This window comes from Syngnathoides biaculeatus, chromosome 21 (genome assembly GCF_019802595.1).
Source record: "Syngnathoides biaculeatus isolate LvHL_M chromosome 21, ASM1980259v1, whole genome shotgun sequence".
Classification (NCBI taxonomy): domain Eukaryota; kingdom Metazoa; phylum Chordata; class Actinopteri; order Syngnathiformes; family Syngnathidae; genus Syngnathoides; species Syngnathoides biaculeatus.
The window spans coordinates 4,841,370-4,860,728 of record NC_084660.1 but is presented as its reverse complement, the minus strand read 5'-3'; the positions used below and the strand labels follow the sequence as shown (position 1 = coordinate 4,860,728).

General features: G+C 48.6%; 2 protein-coding genes across 4 annotated transcripts; both read right to left on the bottom strand.

The window, feature by feature from the left end:
• Window positions 1-843: 843 nt before the first annotated feature.
• neurl4 (neuralized E3 ubiquitin protein ligase 4) lies at window positions 844-14,245 on the bottom strand. Of its 3 annotated transcripts, none has more exons than XM_061808809.1 (29): window positions 14,029-14,245; window positions 10,519-11,035; window positions 9,592-9,657; window positions 9,071-9,516; window positions 8,739-8,850; window positions 8,578-8,666; window positions 8,409-8,481; window positions 7,912-8,179; window positions 7,668-7,849; window positions 7,485-7,570; window positions 6,806-6,968; window positions 6,498-6,708; window positions 6,357-6,433; window positions 6,206-6,284; window positions 5,968-6,137; window positions 5,712-5,840; window positions 5,452-5,597; window positions 5,156-5,374; window positions 4,473-4,571; window positions 4,248-4,400; window positions 3,819-3,986; window positions 3,598-3,756; window positions 3,317-3,496; window positions 3,151-3,244; window positions 2,695-2,802; window positions 2,375-2,519; window positions 2,195-2,307; window positions 1,964-2,123; window positions 844-1,770 (listed from the first exon to the last, which is right to left on the bottom strand). In XM_061808809.1, exons 1-29 carry the CDS (start codon window positions 14,191-14,193, stop codon window positions 1,563-1,565), a joined length of 4,785 nt encoding a protein of 1,594 aa, XP_061664793.1. In that variant the 5' UTR covers window positions 14,194-14,245; the 3' UTR covers window positions 844-1,562. The 3 variants fall into 3 exon arrangements, with proteins under 3 accessions (XP_061664793.1, XP_061664794.1, XP_061664796.1); XM_061808810.1 differs by having other exon boundaries at window positions 5,452-5,594; XM_061808812.1 differs by having other exon boundaries at window positions 5,452-5,591.
• Window positions 14,246-15,626: 1,381 nt separating this feature from the next.
• shbg (sex hormone-binding globulin) lies at window positions 15,627-19,212 on the bottom strand. The gene is made up of 7 exons (XM_061808850.1): window positions 18,700-19,212; window positions 17,886-18,099; window positions 17,436-17,597; window positions 17,175-17,331; window positions 16,594-16,730; window positions 16,218-16,422; window positions 15,627-15,897 (listed from the first exon to the last, which is right to left on the bottom strand). Exons 1-7 carry the CDS (start codon window positions 18,846-18,848, stop codon window positions 15,770-15,772), a joined length of 1,152 nt encoding a protein of 383 aa, XP_061664834.1. The 5' UTR covers window positions 18,849-19,212; the 3' UTR covers window positions 15,627-15,769.
• Window positions 19,213-19,359: the final 147 nt, after the last annotated feature.

Genomic DNA, 19,359 nt, shown 5'->3' with positions numbered 1-19,359 from the left:
TTTGTTTCATGGAAGCAAGTCATGAAGTAGCGAGCACGCACAGAGACTGGACAGCGCGTACACATCGAGCGGTATGTCGATTGGTTGAAGCCACTGGCCGCCATCTTGGTACTCCCAAAACTTGTGGAGGACATAACTGAAAGGTTGCATTATGGTGGAGTTTTTCTCCAAATTTGGCATGTACAATTAAAACTGGTCGTGTGAGCTTGACATTTTTTGCAGTACTGGTAACATGAAGGATTTTTAATTCGACTTGGTAAGCCAAAAAAGGGCAAAGTGTAAAGGGAAGACATAGAACACGGTGACTACCAAGAAACCTTGCATCTTACCTTGGGCCCCGATTTCTGTGACATGTTAACTTTTCCCAAAATACGCTGCGAAGCTCTACCATCATAACATATCAAAAAACTGCATTTTTTTTGGTCATAAAAACATTCAATTTTAAATCAATCAGATCCATTTTTGGAAATGGGAAAATACATGGTCAACGCATTGTTCTTTTGTTGTCTCTGCGACATCCTATTTCAGACAGAAAATTTAAACTAGTTACCTTGCATTTGAAAATCAAATTTAAAAAAAAAAATACATGGTGTTTTTTTCCCCGCAAAAAAAACGCCTTGCTATACATGGTCGTTTTTTTTTTTTTGCAAAATACACCTTTGTATACATGGTCGTTTTTTTTCGCAAAAAAAAAAAAAAAAAAAAAAAAAAAAACGTACTATACATGGTCGTTTTTTTTCAAAAAAAAAAAAAAGTCTTACTATACATGGTCGTTTTTTTTGTGCAAAAAAACGCCTTACGATACATGGTTGTTTTTTATTGAGGGTCAGGATAAAAACCCAATGTGCATACTGTCAGTTTATTTTTTTTCCCAATATATACATTTATATAAACCAGGAAGATATTATATACAATGAAACATACCGGAAAGCAAAATTTATAAAGCAGCGTTGGGCCATGAATTACCCATAAAACATTTTTTTCACATTTTTGATTGGAAGTTGTTGTTTTTTTTTTTGTTTCGTCGAACAAATCTCTTTGGATCTAGCTCAGATCCCAGCTGCTCGTTTCAAATACTTTCCTCCAGACACAATCCGTCAACAAAAACAGCTGCTGAAAAAAAAAACGACGGACGGTCAGCTTCGTGAGAAAATGGGACAATAACAACAAGATGTGTAAACAATCCAACCGTAAAAGTTCACTCTTAAAATAAAAAAAAGTTTTTTTCTGGGTTTTTTTTTTTTTTGCATGTGAAAAATGATGTCAGGCTTGGGGTAGAGGAGACGTTTTTTTTTTTGGGGGGGGGGGTTGTCTGTCTGTTTACTCAACAAACAAAAATGTGTAGTTGCTTTTTAGTCGAATTAAAAAAAATAAATATTGTCAAAAAACATAAAGTGCAGGCAGTGTCTGTTGTTCTATGAAACCGCCAAAGTGGAAAATGTCAACAATCTTTTGGATCGAGTGGATCCCAGAGGAGTCTGTGTCTCAAAGGCAGGGCTTGGATTTGGTTGTCAAGTTATCGAAAGTCTCAAGACCGTGTCCAGGGTCCGGTCCACGGGGGCTCACTCCACCCGCACGAGCAGACCGTAGAGGAGCGTCCCCCCCTGCTCTTTCGTGACCCACTCGATCTCCGAGTTGCTGAAGCGGGGGTCCAGAGGCTCGCCGTGGCCGAGCGTCTGCTGCGGCCCCGCCTTGTAGGAGCCCGGCCTGACGCACACCTGGAAGCCCACCTGGGCCTGGTGGCGGCGGTGAGAGCGAGGGTCCCGAAATCTGGACGGGGAGACGACACCAAATGCGTGTCTCAAAGGGAACGTTTGCATTCTCTGCTCTGCCATTATTGGAGATCAGTTTGATATGTATTCGGGCCTGACTGACTCATCGATAATGACATTCAAACTGTTTTAAGGTTGAACATTCAAGTGTGATCAGTCAGAAGAACGTAGGACAGTAAACTGGAACTTACTGCACTTTAGGAGCAAACGTCTCCAAACCCGAGTAGCGCATTGTGGGGGACAGCCTCACCCTGAGCACCTCCCTACCGGGGGCGCTGTTCTCCTCCGGGTCGCCGTAGCCGTCGGGCCCCTCGGCCTTCGCCGGAGCCACCGAGAAGACGGACGACGTCCCTGCGGCGAGAACGCGTCGGTTGCGAGGCGACGGAATTTGGACAAAAGGTGCGGCGACGGCGACGGCGTACCGGGCAGCAGCTGGCTGTGGTCGAGCGTGCGCCGCAGGGCCCCGACGCTGGTGCCGTGGTACGCGATGTGCCACTTCTTCAGTGCGTTAGAAACCTCGCAGTGGGACTTGATCCTGGAAAGATGTCGACATGCACGGAAGTCACGAGTACGAGTCAAGTCACGTGACGCCAATGGCTCACCTGAGGGCAAAGCAGCACCATCCGAAAGGCAGAGCGTAGTCCCGGGGGGGCTCTCCTCGCTTGTAATAAGGCTCGTCTCCCCGCAGCTTGCGGCAGGACTCGCAGTAGCACAGGTTGTACTTTGCGTCTTCGCTGAAGTAGCCGTCTTGACGCCGCACACAAAATGAGAATCATCATCATCACCACCACCACCAAAGTTTGTGGGGAATTTTGATTTGATGAAGAGGAAATGAAGAAATGAATACTTTTGACCAACATTTCTGCCTTTCGACTTGAGTTTGGCCGCCTGTGAACACGCGAGGCGCAAGAGGGCAAGTCACCTGGTAGGGTGAGCAGGTCCTTGAAGCGGGAGCACAGTCCCTGGTACTCGCACGACTTGTTGGGGCTGACGTCGGGAGGGGGTGTCCAGCACACGCTCTCTTTGATGCCTAATCGACAGCCACACGGACCAAAAGGGAACAGGTACAAAGCTTGGACGAGCAGAAGAAACCAATGCATGATTTCATGGCTTCTTCCCATGTATAGTACTACACTGTACAGTCAAACTATTTGTAAAATTGACTTTTTTTCCCCCGCCTCCTCTCTGAAGATTTTACCATTGCACTTTTTTTCTGCAAGACACCACAAGGTGGCGCCAAAGCCGTGGCTAGCAGGTAAGTGGTCAGTTTCGTCTGGGTTGTTCCAGAAAGTCTTCAAAGATGAGCTTGAATTTGATATTAAAAATCGCAGTTTGTGCTTGATTTACGGCAATTCTAAACATTTCCCACGGTTCCTACCGTCGACCACGTCCGCCTTCTCCATGTCGCCCTGACAACGGCCGTCGTCATCCTCTCCACCCGCAGCTGGGATGCTATCCACGATGATGGTAACCTGACAGCAGACACCCAAGGCGTTAATTCTTGCCCGTCGTTTCGTCTCGGCCGAGCGTTATAGGACGGGTACCTGTTCGCACTGGCCGTACAGGTCGATGAAGGGGTAGCAGGGGGAGGGAATGTCCTGCGCTGCCACCCCCTGGTCCATGCCGTTGACATAAAGATGGAGACAACTGTTGGCATCCACCAGCAGACCCAACACAGTCCCTTCAGGGCACGTGTCCAAGTTAGGGCCGTAGTTCTCGCATATCTGAGGAGGGAGACAAGTTTTGTCGGGAGTTAACGGTTGCTCGTGTCGATCTCGACGGGACGTGACGCCGCCGTCCCTCGGGAGGGCTTTTGCGCGCCTACTTTGAGCGAGTTGTGAAAGATGGAGTCTCGCTGCAGCAGCCAGGCGGAGCGTTTCAGGCAGCACGCCGTGGAGGGGAAGTTGAGCCGGTCCGGGGAGTGACCGATCACCCCAAGCGACAGCGACGACGTCCACGACGGATTGAGGCGGTCGATCTGAAACTGGACGGGTGGCAAAAGGAGGTCAAATCAAATCAAGGGAAAAGTTTCTTGTTGCGCGGTACCTGGAAGAGCTGCTGCGTGGTCAGCGGCTGCGCGGTGACGAGCAGGCCTTGGTTGTAGCTCGACACCCTGGCTGCCGTCAGCTTCTGGTTGGACAGCTGGATGTTCTTCCCGTGGTTTTCCAGGAAAGCCATGGCGGTGGGCGCCGTTGCGCACGGCTCACCCGCGGCCTGCCACAAAATCAATAGAACTGATCCCCGGGCGCCTTGGCATTGATTCTTTTTGAGCGCAGATATTGTTGGCGGAACAACGTCAAACGACACTCGATAAAATCATGATGGCATTTTCACAGGTTGCAAAGAGGTGATGATGACGACGACGATGACGACATCACTCAAAATGCTCTAAAACGGCAGGCAAAATCTTCAAGATCTTTCCAAAAAAGTAACCCTACTTGTCCAGGTATTTGCTTTTCCAAGCGGGTCGCTTACCTCTCTGACCGGCGTGCTGTCTTCTTCCCCTTCGCTGCAGCTTCCCGAGGACAGCGACGGCGCCTTGACGCCATCGGCGTCCTCCGGCAGCGTGGAGCTGACGATGGATACCGCCGTGATCCGCCCGTACAAGTCCAAGACGGCATACACCTTCTGTGAAAGGAACACATGCGTCCGCTGCAGCGCGTGCGTAACCCGGGGAAGCTCGGACGCGTTCAGGTGTACTTTTGCAACCGCGGTGGCCGCGGGTCCCATGTCCTCGCCGTCAATGAAGATGTGCATGGTGTCGTCGCTGCACCGCTTCACACCCACGCGGTTCCCAACCTAAGAAACAAATACAAATTAAATCATTTTAAATAAATACATTTTCACACGGTTTCCACCCCGCAGTGACGTGTGCATTTTTTTTTTTTTTTTCTAACCAGGTGCGCTCTGCAGGCCGGGAATTACTGTACTTGAATTCCCCCCCTCCCCCCCCCCCACTCATTAGTGAAGATTTGGAGAACTACTCCCGGCCCCCCAACTAATACGTAACAAAATCAGGTGGTGGCCTAGACCTCAACCCTATTGAGAACCTGTAGAAGATGTCCATGTCCAAACAAAAATCTGAAGGGCGATTTTTACATCTTCAAAAGAAGTGCAGGCAGAAAGTATCCGTGGATACTTTAAAACGTTAAAACAACATCAAAGAGGGGCTCCAAAGTTCACTATATTTTGGAGTACAAATTAAAACTCTCCCAGATGCCAGAAATACAATGGATAGCCGTATAAAACTGATTTGATTTTTATTTTATGCTCTTTTGCATGAAAATTTAGCCCCCCCCCCCCCCCCACATCATCAAAACTTGTGTTGTTTGACCACCAAAAGTCAGTGGGACCTTTCATTCGGGGGTCTCAGGTTCGCTCACCGTCAGACGGTCCAGCGAGCGGCCGTAGTTCTGGCGCTGCAGCACGCCATTACGGCGAACCTCCGAGCCGCAGAGCAGCCAGGTGACCTTGGCGCGAAGTTGCGGGAGGGAAGGGGAGAAGCCGGAGAGCGGGCACGACGGGAGCTCGGGCGGCGGCAACGTGGTCAGCCCGACGTGCAGCGAACCGCACCACTGCTCGTCCACGTCGGCGATCCTCACCTGCGGGCCCGCACGCACAAAATATATCAAGCGAGGGAAGCCTTTTCGTACATCAATAAAAATCGGCGCCACGGTACCTCGAACAGCTCATCCACTTTGAGTTCTTTTGCGCTGAAAACGATGCCGTGGGCGTAACCCCCCACTCGGACAGCCTGGCACCCCTCGCCAAGCAGCACCACGTTCTTTCCATGTTTACCGTGGAGCCGGTGGGCAACTCCTGCTGCTAAGCAAGCGCACACGTACACACACACACACACAGACAAAGCGGGGTTGGGGGGGTGGAGACAAAGTCCGTCAGCAAATCATTTTGACTCCTGAGATCCTGCAGCTCTCTCACCCGGAGAGTGGATCGGGAAACTCTTCTCGGTGACATTGCTCGTGCACAAGCTGTTGTCCAGCGGGCCCGAGGAGCTGGTGATGGACACCTGAACACACTGACCGTACAGGTCAATCACTGCAAACACCTCTGCAGAAAAAAACAAAAGAAAAAATAGGTTGGTTAGTCCGAGGCTTTTGTAGCTAACACTAGCCGGAAAAGATTTGGGAGATTTTGCCGAGAAAGGCTTGGACATCAATTTCCCCGCTTCTCTCACCCGGCGGCAGACCGGAGCAGGCAATACCCTGGTCCACGCCGTTGATGTAATAATGAAGGTCGCCGACGGCCGAGCGCATCATGCCGATGCGCGAGCCCGACGTCAACGAGTCCAAGTCGCAGCCGTAGTTGTTGCGCATGGTGTTGCCGTCCTGCATGATCGCCGTCCCGCTGACGGAAAAAGAAGCGAACGTCGGGTTAAAGGACGAACGCGCACGGCTCGCATTCCACTCGTATACCTGAGCATCCACGTGTCGTAGTCGATGTCGGTCATCGTGTTGGGGAACTCCAGCTCCTCCGGCCTGATGGCCGTCACCCCTTCGCACAGACACGCACGCGGTGAGAGATCGGCCGCGACGACAGATATCACATCGCGACGATGCTGCTGACCTGCTTCTATCGAACCTGACCAGCGGTCCACCATCTTCTGAATGATGATTTCAAAGAGCTCTCCATCTCGAAGGCACCTACGACGAGCCGGGACATTGGTCTCCGCGCGTCGACAAAACCAAACGCGTTTGGGTCTGTCACCTGTTGGAAATGACAATGGCGTCGTTGAACTCGCTGCGGCAGTTCTGGCGCAGAGCGGTGCGGCCCCCGTTGGTGATGACGGCGTTGGTGCCGTGCAGGTGGTGGAAACGCAGGTCGGTGGCGGCGCTGGCCCCCAATACTGAGCAGGGGCTCCCCGGGGACATGGCGGTGGGTCCCTCTGAGCTGTCCTCGGGGAGGGGGGGAAGGTCCACTGGGGCAAAAAAAAAAAAAAAAAAAAAGGGCAACGCTTTACTCAGGTGTTTCTTGGGGGGGGGGGGGTTATTTTGCTACTGACTAACTCCTCTCACCCATGTCGTCCATGATGGTGGCCTGAGCGGCCTGGCCGTAGAGGTCCACCACAGCGTAGACGTTGGGGGGCACGTTCCAGGCTGCTGGGCCCTGAGCGATGCCGTTCACAAAGAAGTGGAGGCTGCTGTCTTCTTTGCGCACGACGCCAACGGTGTCCCCCGCCTGTCAAGAATGTCGCATTTACAAATAAAAATAAATAGAATATAGGCTTCGTACACTTTGTTTGCAATCATTTCCCGTGACACAAAACCTCGTCTCTGTCCGCCTATCCGTTACTACCGCAAACAGGAAGGGGCTCAGCGCGGATCCCTGATGCAGTCCCACCTCCACCTTAAATTCTTCTGACGCGCCTACGGCACTTCTCACCGCCGTTCTGCTGCCCTCATACATATCCTGTACTATTCGAACATATTTCTCCGCCACAGCAGACTTGCGCATGCAGTACCACAGTTCCTCTCTTGGTACTCTGTCATAGGCTTTCTCTAGGTCTACAAAGACACAATGTAGCTCCTTCTGACCTTCTCTGTACTTTTCCACGAGCATCCTCCAGGCAAATAATGCATATGTGATACTCTTTCTAGGCGTGAAAACATACTGCTGCTCGCAGATACTTACTAGAACCTCTCCAACAATAGCAACCATAAATCAAAGTTAGTAATGCAGTGAAGTTGCACATACTTTGAGGCGATCTAGGTTGTGTCCGTATTCATCTAGAATTGTTGTTCCATTGTGCATCACGCCATTCCCTGTCATCATCCAGGTCCCTGGAGATTTAAAAAAAAAAAAAAAAAAAAGAAAGGAAAGCTTGGAATAAAAACCCTCTCCTCAGCTTTGGGGCCTTTACTTGACATCCAGGTTTACCCGAGCGCAGGTTTGTCATGGTGGAGGGCAGCTGCAGGAAGGCGGGGTTGTGCGTCGTCACGCCGATTTCGATGGAACCCGCCCACTTGTCCACCATCTTGTCAATCCGAACCTGGAACACTTCATTGGAGCGCAGCGGCCTGCTGCTGAGGACCACGCCGTGATTGAAGTCGTCCGTGGCGCTGGAAGGTGGGTGGGGTGCTTAATCACCCGTGTGATGTTCTGATAACTCCGGATAACTTACTGAGGCCTCAGTGCCGTCCTGCCCTCGCTGATGATGGCGGCTTTCTGGCCACAGTTGGCGTGGAAGAGAAGGCGCTCGGGGGCGTCCGAGTCCGGAGTGAGGGTGGGCCGGGGCCGCCCGACGTCGGGAGACATCGCCCTCATGATGGCGTTGTTGCGGCGGAGGCGCTCGCTGTGGTTGTGATTGTGGACAATGGTGACCTTGACGGCCATGCCGTAGAGGTCGACCACGCCGTACACCACGCCGGGGGTCTGCGCCGCCGCGACACCTTAAGAGGGTGGGACATTATTAACCCTAAGATACACTTTAGGCCAAACTGGAATCAAAGAAAGGTTTTTGTGAAAATAAAGAGGATGGCAAAATCGACCCAGAACAAACTATGCATGCGGGAAAAATGAACAGCGTGAAGCGGTTCAGTCCAGCGGCATATCTGAGCCCGACTCCAGGTGGGTGCGTTTGTTTCGCAGCCGTGAGGGTGGGTGTCCATAATATCTCACCTTGGTCGATGCCGTTGATGTAGAAGTGAAGTGCACCGCTGGCTTTGCGCATCAGCCCGATGTGATCTCCCTCCTGAGAACCACGACCACAAACAACAAGGACACCTTAATCCTTTTATTATTTGGCATATCAACACAAGTGTGCGTTAGCATGTGCATGCTAACCAACCTGTAGCTCATCCAGGCTAAACTCGCAGTATTCCCGCCTGGTGCCTTTCCCGTTGGTCAGTATTCCACAGCCGCTCATCATGATTGTGCCTGCCGCAAAGGAGGTGACAGACGTCACTTGGTTGGTGTGACTTTTGTTTGGTGCGGTTTTATGCGCCTTACCTGAACGCAGGTTGGTCATGGTTGCAGGATAGTCCAGATTGTTCGGGATGTGTGTGGTCACGCCAATCTCGATGGAACCCGACCACTTGTCCACCAGCTTATCAATGCGGATCTGAAAATGCAATTTTTTATTTTTATTTTTTTATTGACGATGACCTCTTCGATGTCACCTAACCCTTCAAGTTCCGTCAGAAAAACTGCTAACTGATCACGACCAACATGACAGATCTCTCGTGTTGCGGATTAAAGAAGCGAGCGCGCCGTACTCCGCCCGCCCCTGAGCTCAAGCGTTAACGGGTGCTGCATCTTTCTGAATCGACCATCGCTTTCACCTCGAACATCTCGTTGTGTCGCAGCGGCCGGTTGGTCATGACCACGCCGTTGTTGAACTCGTCCAGCGGTCGCCTCCTCTCCGCAGTCTTGTTGTTATTGCTAAGTTTGATCAAGGTGCCGCACTTCTCGTGGAAGAGTAACGCGTCATTGGTGGTCAGGCCGCCCGCCGCTGCCCCCGACCCGCCTCCTGCTCCGCTGTTGGCGTTCCCGGTGCTCCCGGCGTTCCCGGCGTCCCCTGCTCCCGTCCCGCTGTCGTTGCTCGACGGCCCTCCTCTGCTGCCGCTCCTCGCGTCATTTCTCGACGACGACAAGTCACTCCCGGGGGCTCCGCTCCCTCCTGTGCCACCGCCGCCGCCTTCTTCTTCCCCTCCGCCCTCGTCCTCGGCTCGGTAAAAAGACACTATCGCGTTGTTGAACACGTCAAAGAGCTGGTGTTCTGTCAGAACTGGCAAGAGCCGGGAAGAACAAGGAAAGGTCAGTGTTACAAAGCAGCCCTCGCATTAACGGCGAGTTTTCGTACCTGCGTCTGGCTCCAGGTTGTTGGGGAACTTGTCTGGTCTGCTGTGACCGCAACTCAGCTCAGGCACTGATGAGTAAAGGGGGGAAAAAAATATAGCAAATTAATAATGATATACCAAATACATCTGAAAAACCCCAAGACGCCACAAGATGTCGAAGAGGAAAGTAGCATATTGGTGTCAAGTAACTATGTTGAAACGCCTGAGAGACAAACTTTGCGTATCGGGGTCACCAGTCTTTGTCACATGTACACGTGTTTTTGTTTTTGTTTTTTTTAAATATAAAATCATTTGGGGCGGCAGGGTAGATCAGGTGGTAAAGCGTCGGCCTCACAGTTCTGAGGTACCGAGTTCAATACCGGACCCTCCTGTGTGGAGTCCCCATGTTCTCCCCGTGCCTGCGTGGGTTTTCTCCGGTTTCCTCCCACGTCCCAAAAACCTGCAACATTAATGGGACCCTCGAAATTGCCCTGTCGGTGTGATTGTGAGTGCGGCTGTTTGTCTCCGTGTGCCCAGCGATTGGCTGGCAACCAGTTCAGGGCGTACCCCCCCCCCCCCTCCTGTCCGTTGACAGTTGGGATAGGCTCCAGCACGCCCGCGACCCTTTTGAGGATAAGTGGTGGAGAAAATGGATTTATGGACAATCATTTGTAAGCCATTTCTTTTTTTTTAAAGGGTAATACAGAAAGCTGAGAGCTAAAATGATATTCAACGGTTTTGGGTTCACTGATTGTGGTAAGTTTTTAACCAATGAGCGTGTCAAGTTCAGTTCTATTTAACTTTGATTCAATACATTTGGATTTAAGAATTTTTTGTGTTAACATTTTCTTCCTACACTTAAATGCAGACTTTAAAATAGTGTTAAGCGTACCTTTTAAGGATGGAAAATGTCATTTTTCCATGGACAATGAGGGCAACAATCCCCCTACCTTCGTCTCCCATCATGACTCCATTCATCGCCGCCACATTCATCAGTGCCGTGATGCCCGCATCCTCTCGCACCCCGCAGACCACCGCATCTTCTTCTTCTTCCTCCTCCTCCTCCTCCTCCTCCTCTTCCTCGTCCCGAACTACAGTCTCTCGCTCGGCTGAGGGAAGGGGCGGCTCGCAGCTCACCACCGTCACCTGCGTGCACTTGCCATACAGGTCCACCACGGCCCACAGCTTGGGGGGCAAGCCGCTGGCGGCGGGGCCGCAGTCCTGGCCGTTGACCCACAAGTGGAGCTCACCGCGGGAGCTGCGCTGGATGCCCACCCGGTCCCCTTCGGCCAGCTGATCCAGGTCACGGCCGTACTCCTCCAGCACCGAGCGGCCGTCCCGGAGCACGGAGCAGCCCGACACGATCCAGGAGCCGCCCTTCAGGCCCGTGGCGCTGCTAGGGAAGTCCAACAGGGCGGGGTCCAGCGTCGTCACGCCGATCTCAATGGAGCCGCTCCACGAGTTGACCTGGGAAGTGCCGAAAAAAGGTGAAGATGAGGAACACGGACAACCGATACAGGACAGGAGAAACATTTCCTGACGGATTGCGCTGGAGCCTCGAACTTGGGGTGTGGGAGTGAGTCCTAAATAACTGCGGTGCTGGACTAAAAATTGCAGGCAGATACAAAAGTGATTTGTTTTATGCTCCGCTGGGATATTTTTAGTCATTCTGTCAGTGAGGAACGTAAGCTCACGCTGAATAAAGCGTCTTGCCACGGCAGTATAAAAGACGCAGCGATTCGACACATTCAGGATGACATCAGAAAGTAAAACAATGCCACATCACATACATCACACGCAGAAGATGGAACGGAAAGCCACACATCCAAACTCGTTTAGTGGCGTAATTATGAAAAAAAAAAAAAAAAAATGAAACAAATAGTTTGTTAGTCCCTGCCCACACATCAAGTCTTGAAATTTATCAACCAGCCTAAGGTTTTGTTATTTGGCTTTTGCCCAACGGATCCCCCCCCCCTCCCCCCGATGTTGAGGTCTCATATATAGGAACTGTTTTCATTGGTAAAGAAAATTCATCCTCAGACTTAAAAAGAACATCAATCCTTTGCTAATTTAACAACTAAATGCATGCAAAGTCTGAATGACAACGACGAGCAGCCTCCAAAGTTCATCCTGATAATGTGACACAATTATCGATTCAATTCTGTTTTGTTTTTGGTTTGCGGTGCCGGACAGCTAGCAAGGGTCCTGCTACGGAATACCGGCGCGCATGCACACGACCTTCAGCATCACTTGGAGCCCAACCGGGATGCGAGACAAACACACACGCGCACTAGGCATTGGGATCGGTCACAAAAGAAAATCCGACAACTTGCCAATGCCTACTCAAGAATACGGGAGTGTTCTAATAACAAAAGCGTGCCCACTTCCTCTGGTTCAGAGTGGGATGAAAAGAGGATGGACAATTTGGGCCTACTGTGATAGAAGGACGTATTGATTTTCTGACAGGCGATGTGCGTAAGCCCCGTGCGAGACTGAGAGCATCATACAGGCTGGACATGACAGTGCTGTCTTGACTTAGGAGTTGAATTGGTGAAGCTGAATTTGAGCAAGAGCACAACTCAAATGAATAATCAGTTACACTTTACACATACAAAAATACAGCAGCAAGCTAAAAGCCATTTAACTCGTTTTCTCAATCCCTCCGCCTTGGTCAAAAGATATAAGAAGGGGTTTGTTTACTATTGGTGCAATTGACCCCTCCGTAGAAATTGCGTAGGCCGCGTCACTGACCAATCAGAGGCCAGAGATGTGCCTAAACCACGCCCCCTGTTGTCGTCCGCCATAACCTCAGACAAAGTCGCATGGTTCAGTAGAGCTTTTGTTTGCGTTTTATCATGTCTTAGGGATTCTTAACAATAGATATGGTTAAGGGGTGTAGTCACGGCCTTTGTAATAGTGACGACATGTAACCTGATAGGCTCGTTGGTGGAGGTCAATTTTTTACCCTTTCCAAAACCGAAGACCGAGTACGAAAAATGTCTTCGATGGATCAACCTTTGCGGAAGACCGCATGATCAACTGAAATCCATCTAAAATCAACCGGAACAGAAGACCGAGTACGAAAAATGTCTTCGATGGATCAAACTTTGCGGAAGACCGCATGATCAACTGAATCCATCTAAAATCAACCGGAACAGATGTTTGCACGAAGGTAAGCCCTATTTTTGATTTTCAAAACATGTCTCATATAAATAAATTAGCAGTTCTTCGCTTGCATAACATAGCTACGTGTGAATGATTGACACACTTCATCTGAGTTGAGCGATACTTTGCGAGGACCCGACTGCACAAACGTGTCTCTTTGTTGGCGGCTAGCGAGCTAAGCTCAACCGGACTAGCGAGTCCTAAAAGCCTACGACGTGCACCGAGACACCAAGACTGAAGGAAGGATGTTTGAGGACACTAAAGTAGTGATTGTCGTACTCGGTCGGGACTTGCGTAGGTTCGGCACTAATTCAAGAATAATTATTGAGGGGAGCGCATGACGTTACACAAAGAAAACGAGAGAAACAACTCGTAAATCAAGCTTCGCCTTCTTCTTTTCCTTCATACGGCGGTTCACAAACGGCTATACAGATACACATACAGATTCTGCACACAAGTGTGATAGGTAACACGAAAATAGTTAACTGTCAATGACGAATTCGTCTTTGGGTTATAATATATTATACTATGTGGCTTCTCGGTCTTCCTCTGACTCCGGAAAGAGCTCGCGCTAATATCGATGGTTTCTCCGTTGATATGCATGGAAATACCATTGAAACGCCCCTCGCTGAAACACTTGAAGCCCTGCTGTCTGCTCTTCAATGATATTTCACGATTCGGTAAGAATGCGAGTGAAAAATCAGCTGGTAAATCGGACAATTTCGCTCTCGACTTTTCTTCCTGCGACGCCATTTTGTCTAATGTTTGTCTGAGGTTAGCAACAGTGGGGTGACGTGCCTTCAGGAGGTCTGGTTAAGTGCCCTGTACGGAGGGGTCAATTAAATGCTCTTGCCACCCGGAAGTACGTTGGGTGACGTCATGGAGAAACGGTCAACCATTGGCAAGACATTAGCCAAGAAGCTAACAAGTCAAAGCCAATACGAAAACACCACCACCAACAACAACAACAAAAGCAAGGCAGTTTCATTGAGTTCATTGACTGAAAAGACACAAGTCGTTTCGTCTCTTTTGTCAGCATGGCTAAGTAACACACTGTGTCATTAGCAAAACGCCCAATAACACCAAAAATCCCTCTGAGACGAAGTGAAGAGCCGCCGTCAAGCAGCGTTCAGAGGTGGTTAGAAGCCCCCCCGACTGCAGGGAGAGAGATGCGGACCCTCCGCCCCGTCCCACCGAGCGTTGTCCACCCATTCCCGGTCTCACCAACACCCCCGCCCGCCCCGTTCGGAGCAAGCAGGGGTAGCAACCGCGGGGCCTGTGGCGCTAGTTTTCACCTTCTTGTCGATACGGACAGTGAAGACGTCCCGGTCCCTCAGCGGCTCCTTGCTGAGCACCAGGCCGTGGTTGAACTCCTGGACGGGCTGATTGCGCCGGGCGGTGCGGTTGGAGTTGGACAGGCCGACCAGCTTTCCGCTCCGGGGATGCAGCTCCGCCGCCATCTTTAGGGGGCGGCTAGTTTTCACGACAGCGGTGTTGGTTTGCGACACTTACGTCACAGCAGAGCATCATTTACGGCACCCGCCTGGCTGTTGTTTACTTCTTGTTTAGCTGTAATTCTAAATGAAAATTTTTTGGGTTGTTGCTTCCTCTACTGCACGAAAGTTTTAACTAACATCGGTTCGTGCCATTAGTATAAAATATACATTCATTTTATTTTACAAAGCTTCAAATGTATTTATGATTTGCCTTTATAGTATTGAACCTCAGTCACAGTGCAAATATCCATGTTATCACAGAGGGCCGTCAATATGATTAAAACAAGAAAACAAATTGCCAGAGGGCTAAAACGATTTAAAAATATTTTTCCACATTATATACGATAACATTTTTCTCACATCTAGATCAGAGGTGAGCAATGTAATTCAGATTCGTGACGCTGTCTCTCACTTAAAATGGATTATTCAAAATGTATTTATTCATTCGTCTCATTAAATGCTTTGTTAATTGATTTACTTTTAGTTATAAAATACTCCCTATAAAACAGCAATATACTACATAGAGTACAGTACATTTTTATCGTATTCTATTAGATATTTATTTTTTGGTTAATTATAATCATAAATTCAATTACGATTACAATGAACTTCTATTAAAATGAGGTTTTGGTGGTTTAATCCTCTGAAGTTAATGATTCAGAGTGTGATTTAAATGTGTAATATAATGCAACATAATGATAAATACCAAACAATGTCTATTGTACTAAAACATTTTTTCTCCCTCAAATTAAGTATAAATGATAAAATTGTGTCCTTGAGCACAAACGTCTGCCCACTTCATCATCATGAATATCAATGATTTTCCATTTAGAGTGCAAATTTGATTTAAAACGAATCAAGGATAAACCCCAACAAAAGGGGGGTTGTTGGAAATCGTCTATTATCCCACGAGGAATTATTAAAAGATGTCGAGTATCAAGGATTGCGGCAGAAGACATGACGTAACCTGAACGTCATTTTCAGAAATCCACTAGAGGGAGCTGAAACCCCGTTTCGCTACATTTATTGAGCCAAGGGTGCGTACTCCACCAAATCTAAATGTCACCAAAAGTATTTGGTGATAAAATTATGATTTCACACCAATTCCTTGGAATTTGATCATTTGTCGTAACAGCGGATGTTCTCACAACACACAGTGGCTGGGAATCACTTCTGTCATTGGTCAATTTCAATTTTATTCATTTAAAAGAGACAATAATGAACATTAGTCCAATACTTGTGCAAATGCGCAAACATTAGCATGCAGCTAAATTAAACTAAATCTAGTCCAATGGGAGGTGACATCAAACATACCCAATTACGTGTACAAATTGCAAGTGGTCTTTGATAGCGCTCGCAGGTAGCTGAGCGATAAGAAAATGTCTAAGCCACGTTACTTGAGGCCAAGATTGAAGCATTTTATTCAACATTTACTGTACACGGCTGATAATTTTTAGCCCAGCTCGCACAATTATCCCGAATATGTCAGTTTCAAAAGCCTGAATTACAAAATTGTATTTCTCAAAGCAAGTCTTGCAGTTCACACGGGGCAGCTGTGAGAGGAGATGGACTCGTGTTTTGCTGCCTGATCCAGGTCCACATCCTTCCCTTGGATTTGGACCTTCTCCAGGCAGCCTCTCAAGAAGCGGGAGCCCGCGTCATCTTCCCCTGATGAGTGAAGGGAAAATTAGCCGTCGGTCCCACCGCGGCGACGCCTACGGTCGCGCGAGTTTCGTTTTGTTCCCTGACCGTGCTTGTAACTCAAATCAAGTTCAATGAATGTAAATGCCAATCATCTGGTGCAGGCCCAAACGAAAAAAAAAAAAAAAAACAAAAAGACGATTTGGTGAATGGTGAACTCAACAGATATTAGCATGAAGCTAGCAGACCTTCGAAAGCAGCGTGCTAAATTGCCCCCACGTCACTCTTACCGTTTCATGTTTAGTTATACAGTGCATTTGAAATGTATTTCTAAATCTGAAACTCACCGAGGAGACCGCCGATGGCCACGTGGGTTTCTCTCAATGTGCTCAAAAGCCCAGATTTCTTAAGCGGGCTGAGGAAATCCCACGGGACCTTTGATTCGTGCCCGCCGTGTCGCACTTCCAGCGAGTCGGTCCCAAAAGTCATCTGCAGCCTCTTGAAGTTCTCTTTCAGACTCAGTTTATGGCCGTCAAAAACCAGTGCGACTTCCTGCAACCATCACGAAAAAAAAAAATCCATTCAGAGAAGATCCAAAATGACTTTCCAAAAGTGCTTCTGCGGGACAAACAGATGAGCGTTAACTTCTGATAAGTGGCACTTAAATAAATATTCCAACATGATTCACTAGTGTATTTTTGTCATGTCTGACAGCGAGCATACCTTAGTGTTGTTATCGGTGACTAAAGCGAATGTGAGCGCCCGGCCGGGCGGCCTTATGCTTAAAACGGTCCCGTCCATTTTCGCGAAATCGCCCCACAATTCGATCGTCATGCCGCGCTCCTGCTCCGTCAGAAAAACTGTTCCGGGAGACAGAAAACAAAGTTGATTTCAATCAAATGACGCTGTTATCGTGTATGCGGGCGTATGATGTTCTTGTCCAATCGGATTTCAGCCTCCATGTGTTGCCATGTCAATGCAATCTGCTCGGGGCCACCAGAATCAGTGGTGCTGGTTGACATAATTGAAACTATTTTAACAACGACTCCGCTAACGGACAAGATTGCAAATTTTCTTTCACAGGGCTAGAAAGATGTCAGCATTTTTCTGTCCTCTGATTGATCCATCGGAGCAAAACTCGGTGCAGCCAAGTTTGACTCGGAAAGAGCACCGGAAGCAAACGCCACATCTGGCGAGTATTAGAAGCTGAGCGTTTTGGGGGTTTTGTATCGGATCGATGTCAGTGAAGGCCAAGAGCAGGATGTGACGGGCTGTGATGACGTCACATCGTGATCCACCCCCACCCGAAGCGTTGAAAGTGGCCAAGCCGTTCCCGGGGAAGAAGCTGCCGGGTCGGATGTTTTGATAGCACGGCCGGAGCTCGTCGGCGTCCGTCTCCCAGGGGATGCTGAGGTTCAGCCAGCTGCCTTCCCGCACGCAGGCGTCCATCTGCGGCTCAAACTGCGGGGCAAGGAAAGGAAAAAAAAAAAAAAAAAACTAAATCACTCAATGCGTTGAAACAAAACCCTCGTGAGGATAAGCAGCTCAGAAAACGGTTGCAATACCTGAACAAACAGCATCTCCTTCGGAATCAGGATCCCGCCCAGTGCCAGTCTGAGGGACCCTGAAAGAACCTCCTCTATGGTATCAGACTGCAGGCCCACCACCAGCCCTCGGGAGCCGTCCACCTCGAGAATAACAAAATGGCCACGGTTGCTCAGCTCCAGCTGGAAGAGACGCGAGAAAAAAGTCCAGCCCAAAGTCTTCAGAGCCCTTCATTTTTTTTTCCCCACATTCCACAGCCTTACTCCTTTTCACCCCCCCCCCCCCCACACACACACTTAATAATTGTTGAACTTGTATAGACCCTCCGAATTGATGGGCGGATGCATAGAATCTGTATATATTTGGCATATCTTTTTTTCAAAACTTTTGTCGGACTAGAACGGATTAATGGAACGGAGAGATGATTTGGGGTAAACCGAAAAACATCTGCCCGACTTGGCGGAACTCACCGTGTGCCAGCGACCGTCGTTGAGCTTGGGGCCGCCCGCCACGTTGACGAGGACCCCGCCGCGGCTGATCTGCATGAGCGGCACGCCGTCCTTCAGGGACAAGATGAACCAGTCCCTGCCGTTTTTGGTGTCCCCGTAGAAGATGGTCCCCTCCGGGTCGTACGTCCGGAGCTGAAAGGACGACTTGATGCTGCAGAAGAACCACACCACTCGTCTGAAATGGTCATAAATGTTTCCGTGGTGGTTCTAAATCTTACCATTAACCCATCATTTATTCAAATAATTTTTGTAGTTTGTTTTACTTCAATTTTCTTTTTTTTTATTTCAACTTGAAAAAATTAATATAATTATATTAATATATATAATTATTATAAGTTAATGTATTTTACAGAAAAACTTTATTCAATAGAAAAACAAAAACCGTGATAAATTTATCACCCTATACAAGCATATACATATATATCTTTTCTTTTAAATTTCTCCCAAAATAAATTTTCAATAAACCCCTCAATTTGTATATATTTGAAATGGCTTTTTAAATATTTTGATATATATATATATATATATACACACATTTTAATTTTACACCACATTAACCAATTCATGTAAAACATTTTAAACAACAACAACAAAAGTTAACTAGAGTATTTGTTCAATGTAAAACTGTTGAAAATTATGCCAATGGAATTTCGGGACACACGTGGTATCTTGAATTAGCACAAGGATTATGAGGGGTCCTCGGAAAAATAAATGTCTCCCCCTGGACCCAAAAGCTTTGAGGACCCCCTGACCTCCAGGACACGCCCTCACACACTCTCTTATCTTGGTGAGGTTGACCGCGAGGTGGATCGCCGGCCTCCACACGTCTCGGTGCTGACCCAGGTATACAGCGGCGCTGCCTGATATTTGTTTCTGGATACCAAAAAGTAGAAAACGATCAGGAGGGGCGGCGGTGGGGGACATCCAATGACAACGTAATAAATGAGTCAACCGCTGTTTGCTGCTCCGAGACTTTGTTTGTTTTTCTTTTTCTTTTTTTTTTTTTTAATCAATTCTACATTACCATTAAGTTAATCTATCTGTCAGTTGAATTTTCTGCTATTTTTTTTTTCCCCAAACATTTTCACCTCTGGCGATAAACAGAATTGACTGCAAACACAAGCTGCGGTGTTGACTGGAGCGGCTGCACTTTACCTCCCCCTGGACTCCCCACGCCAGCGCCGTGATGCTCCAAGTTAGCAGCAGCGGTGCCCCCGCCATCCTTCCGACAGCCTCGCCGAGCCGTTTTCCGGCAGGTTCCGAAGGAGTGAGCAGTCCTGGACTGTGCGCCGGTCCAGAGGGCAAGCCTGCGCCGTATCGATTTGGACGCTCTGACTAACAGGATAAACAACAGAAGTGAACCAGTGAAGGACATCGATTATACTTTTGCACCTTACAAACATGTATGTGTGTGATTTTTTTATATATATATATA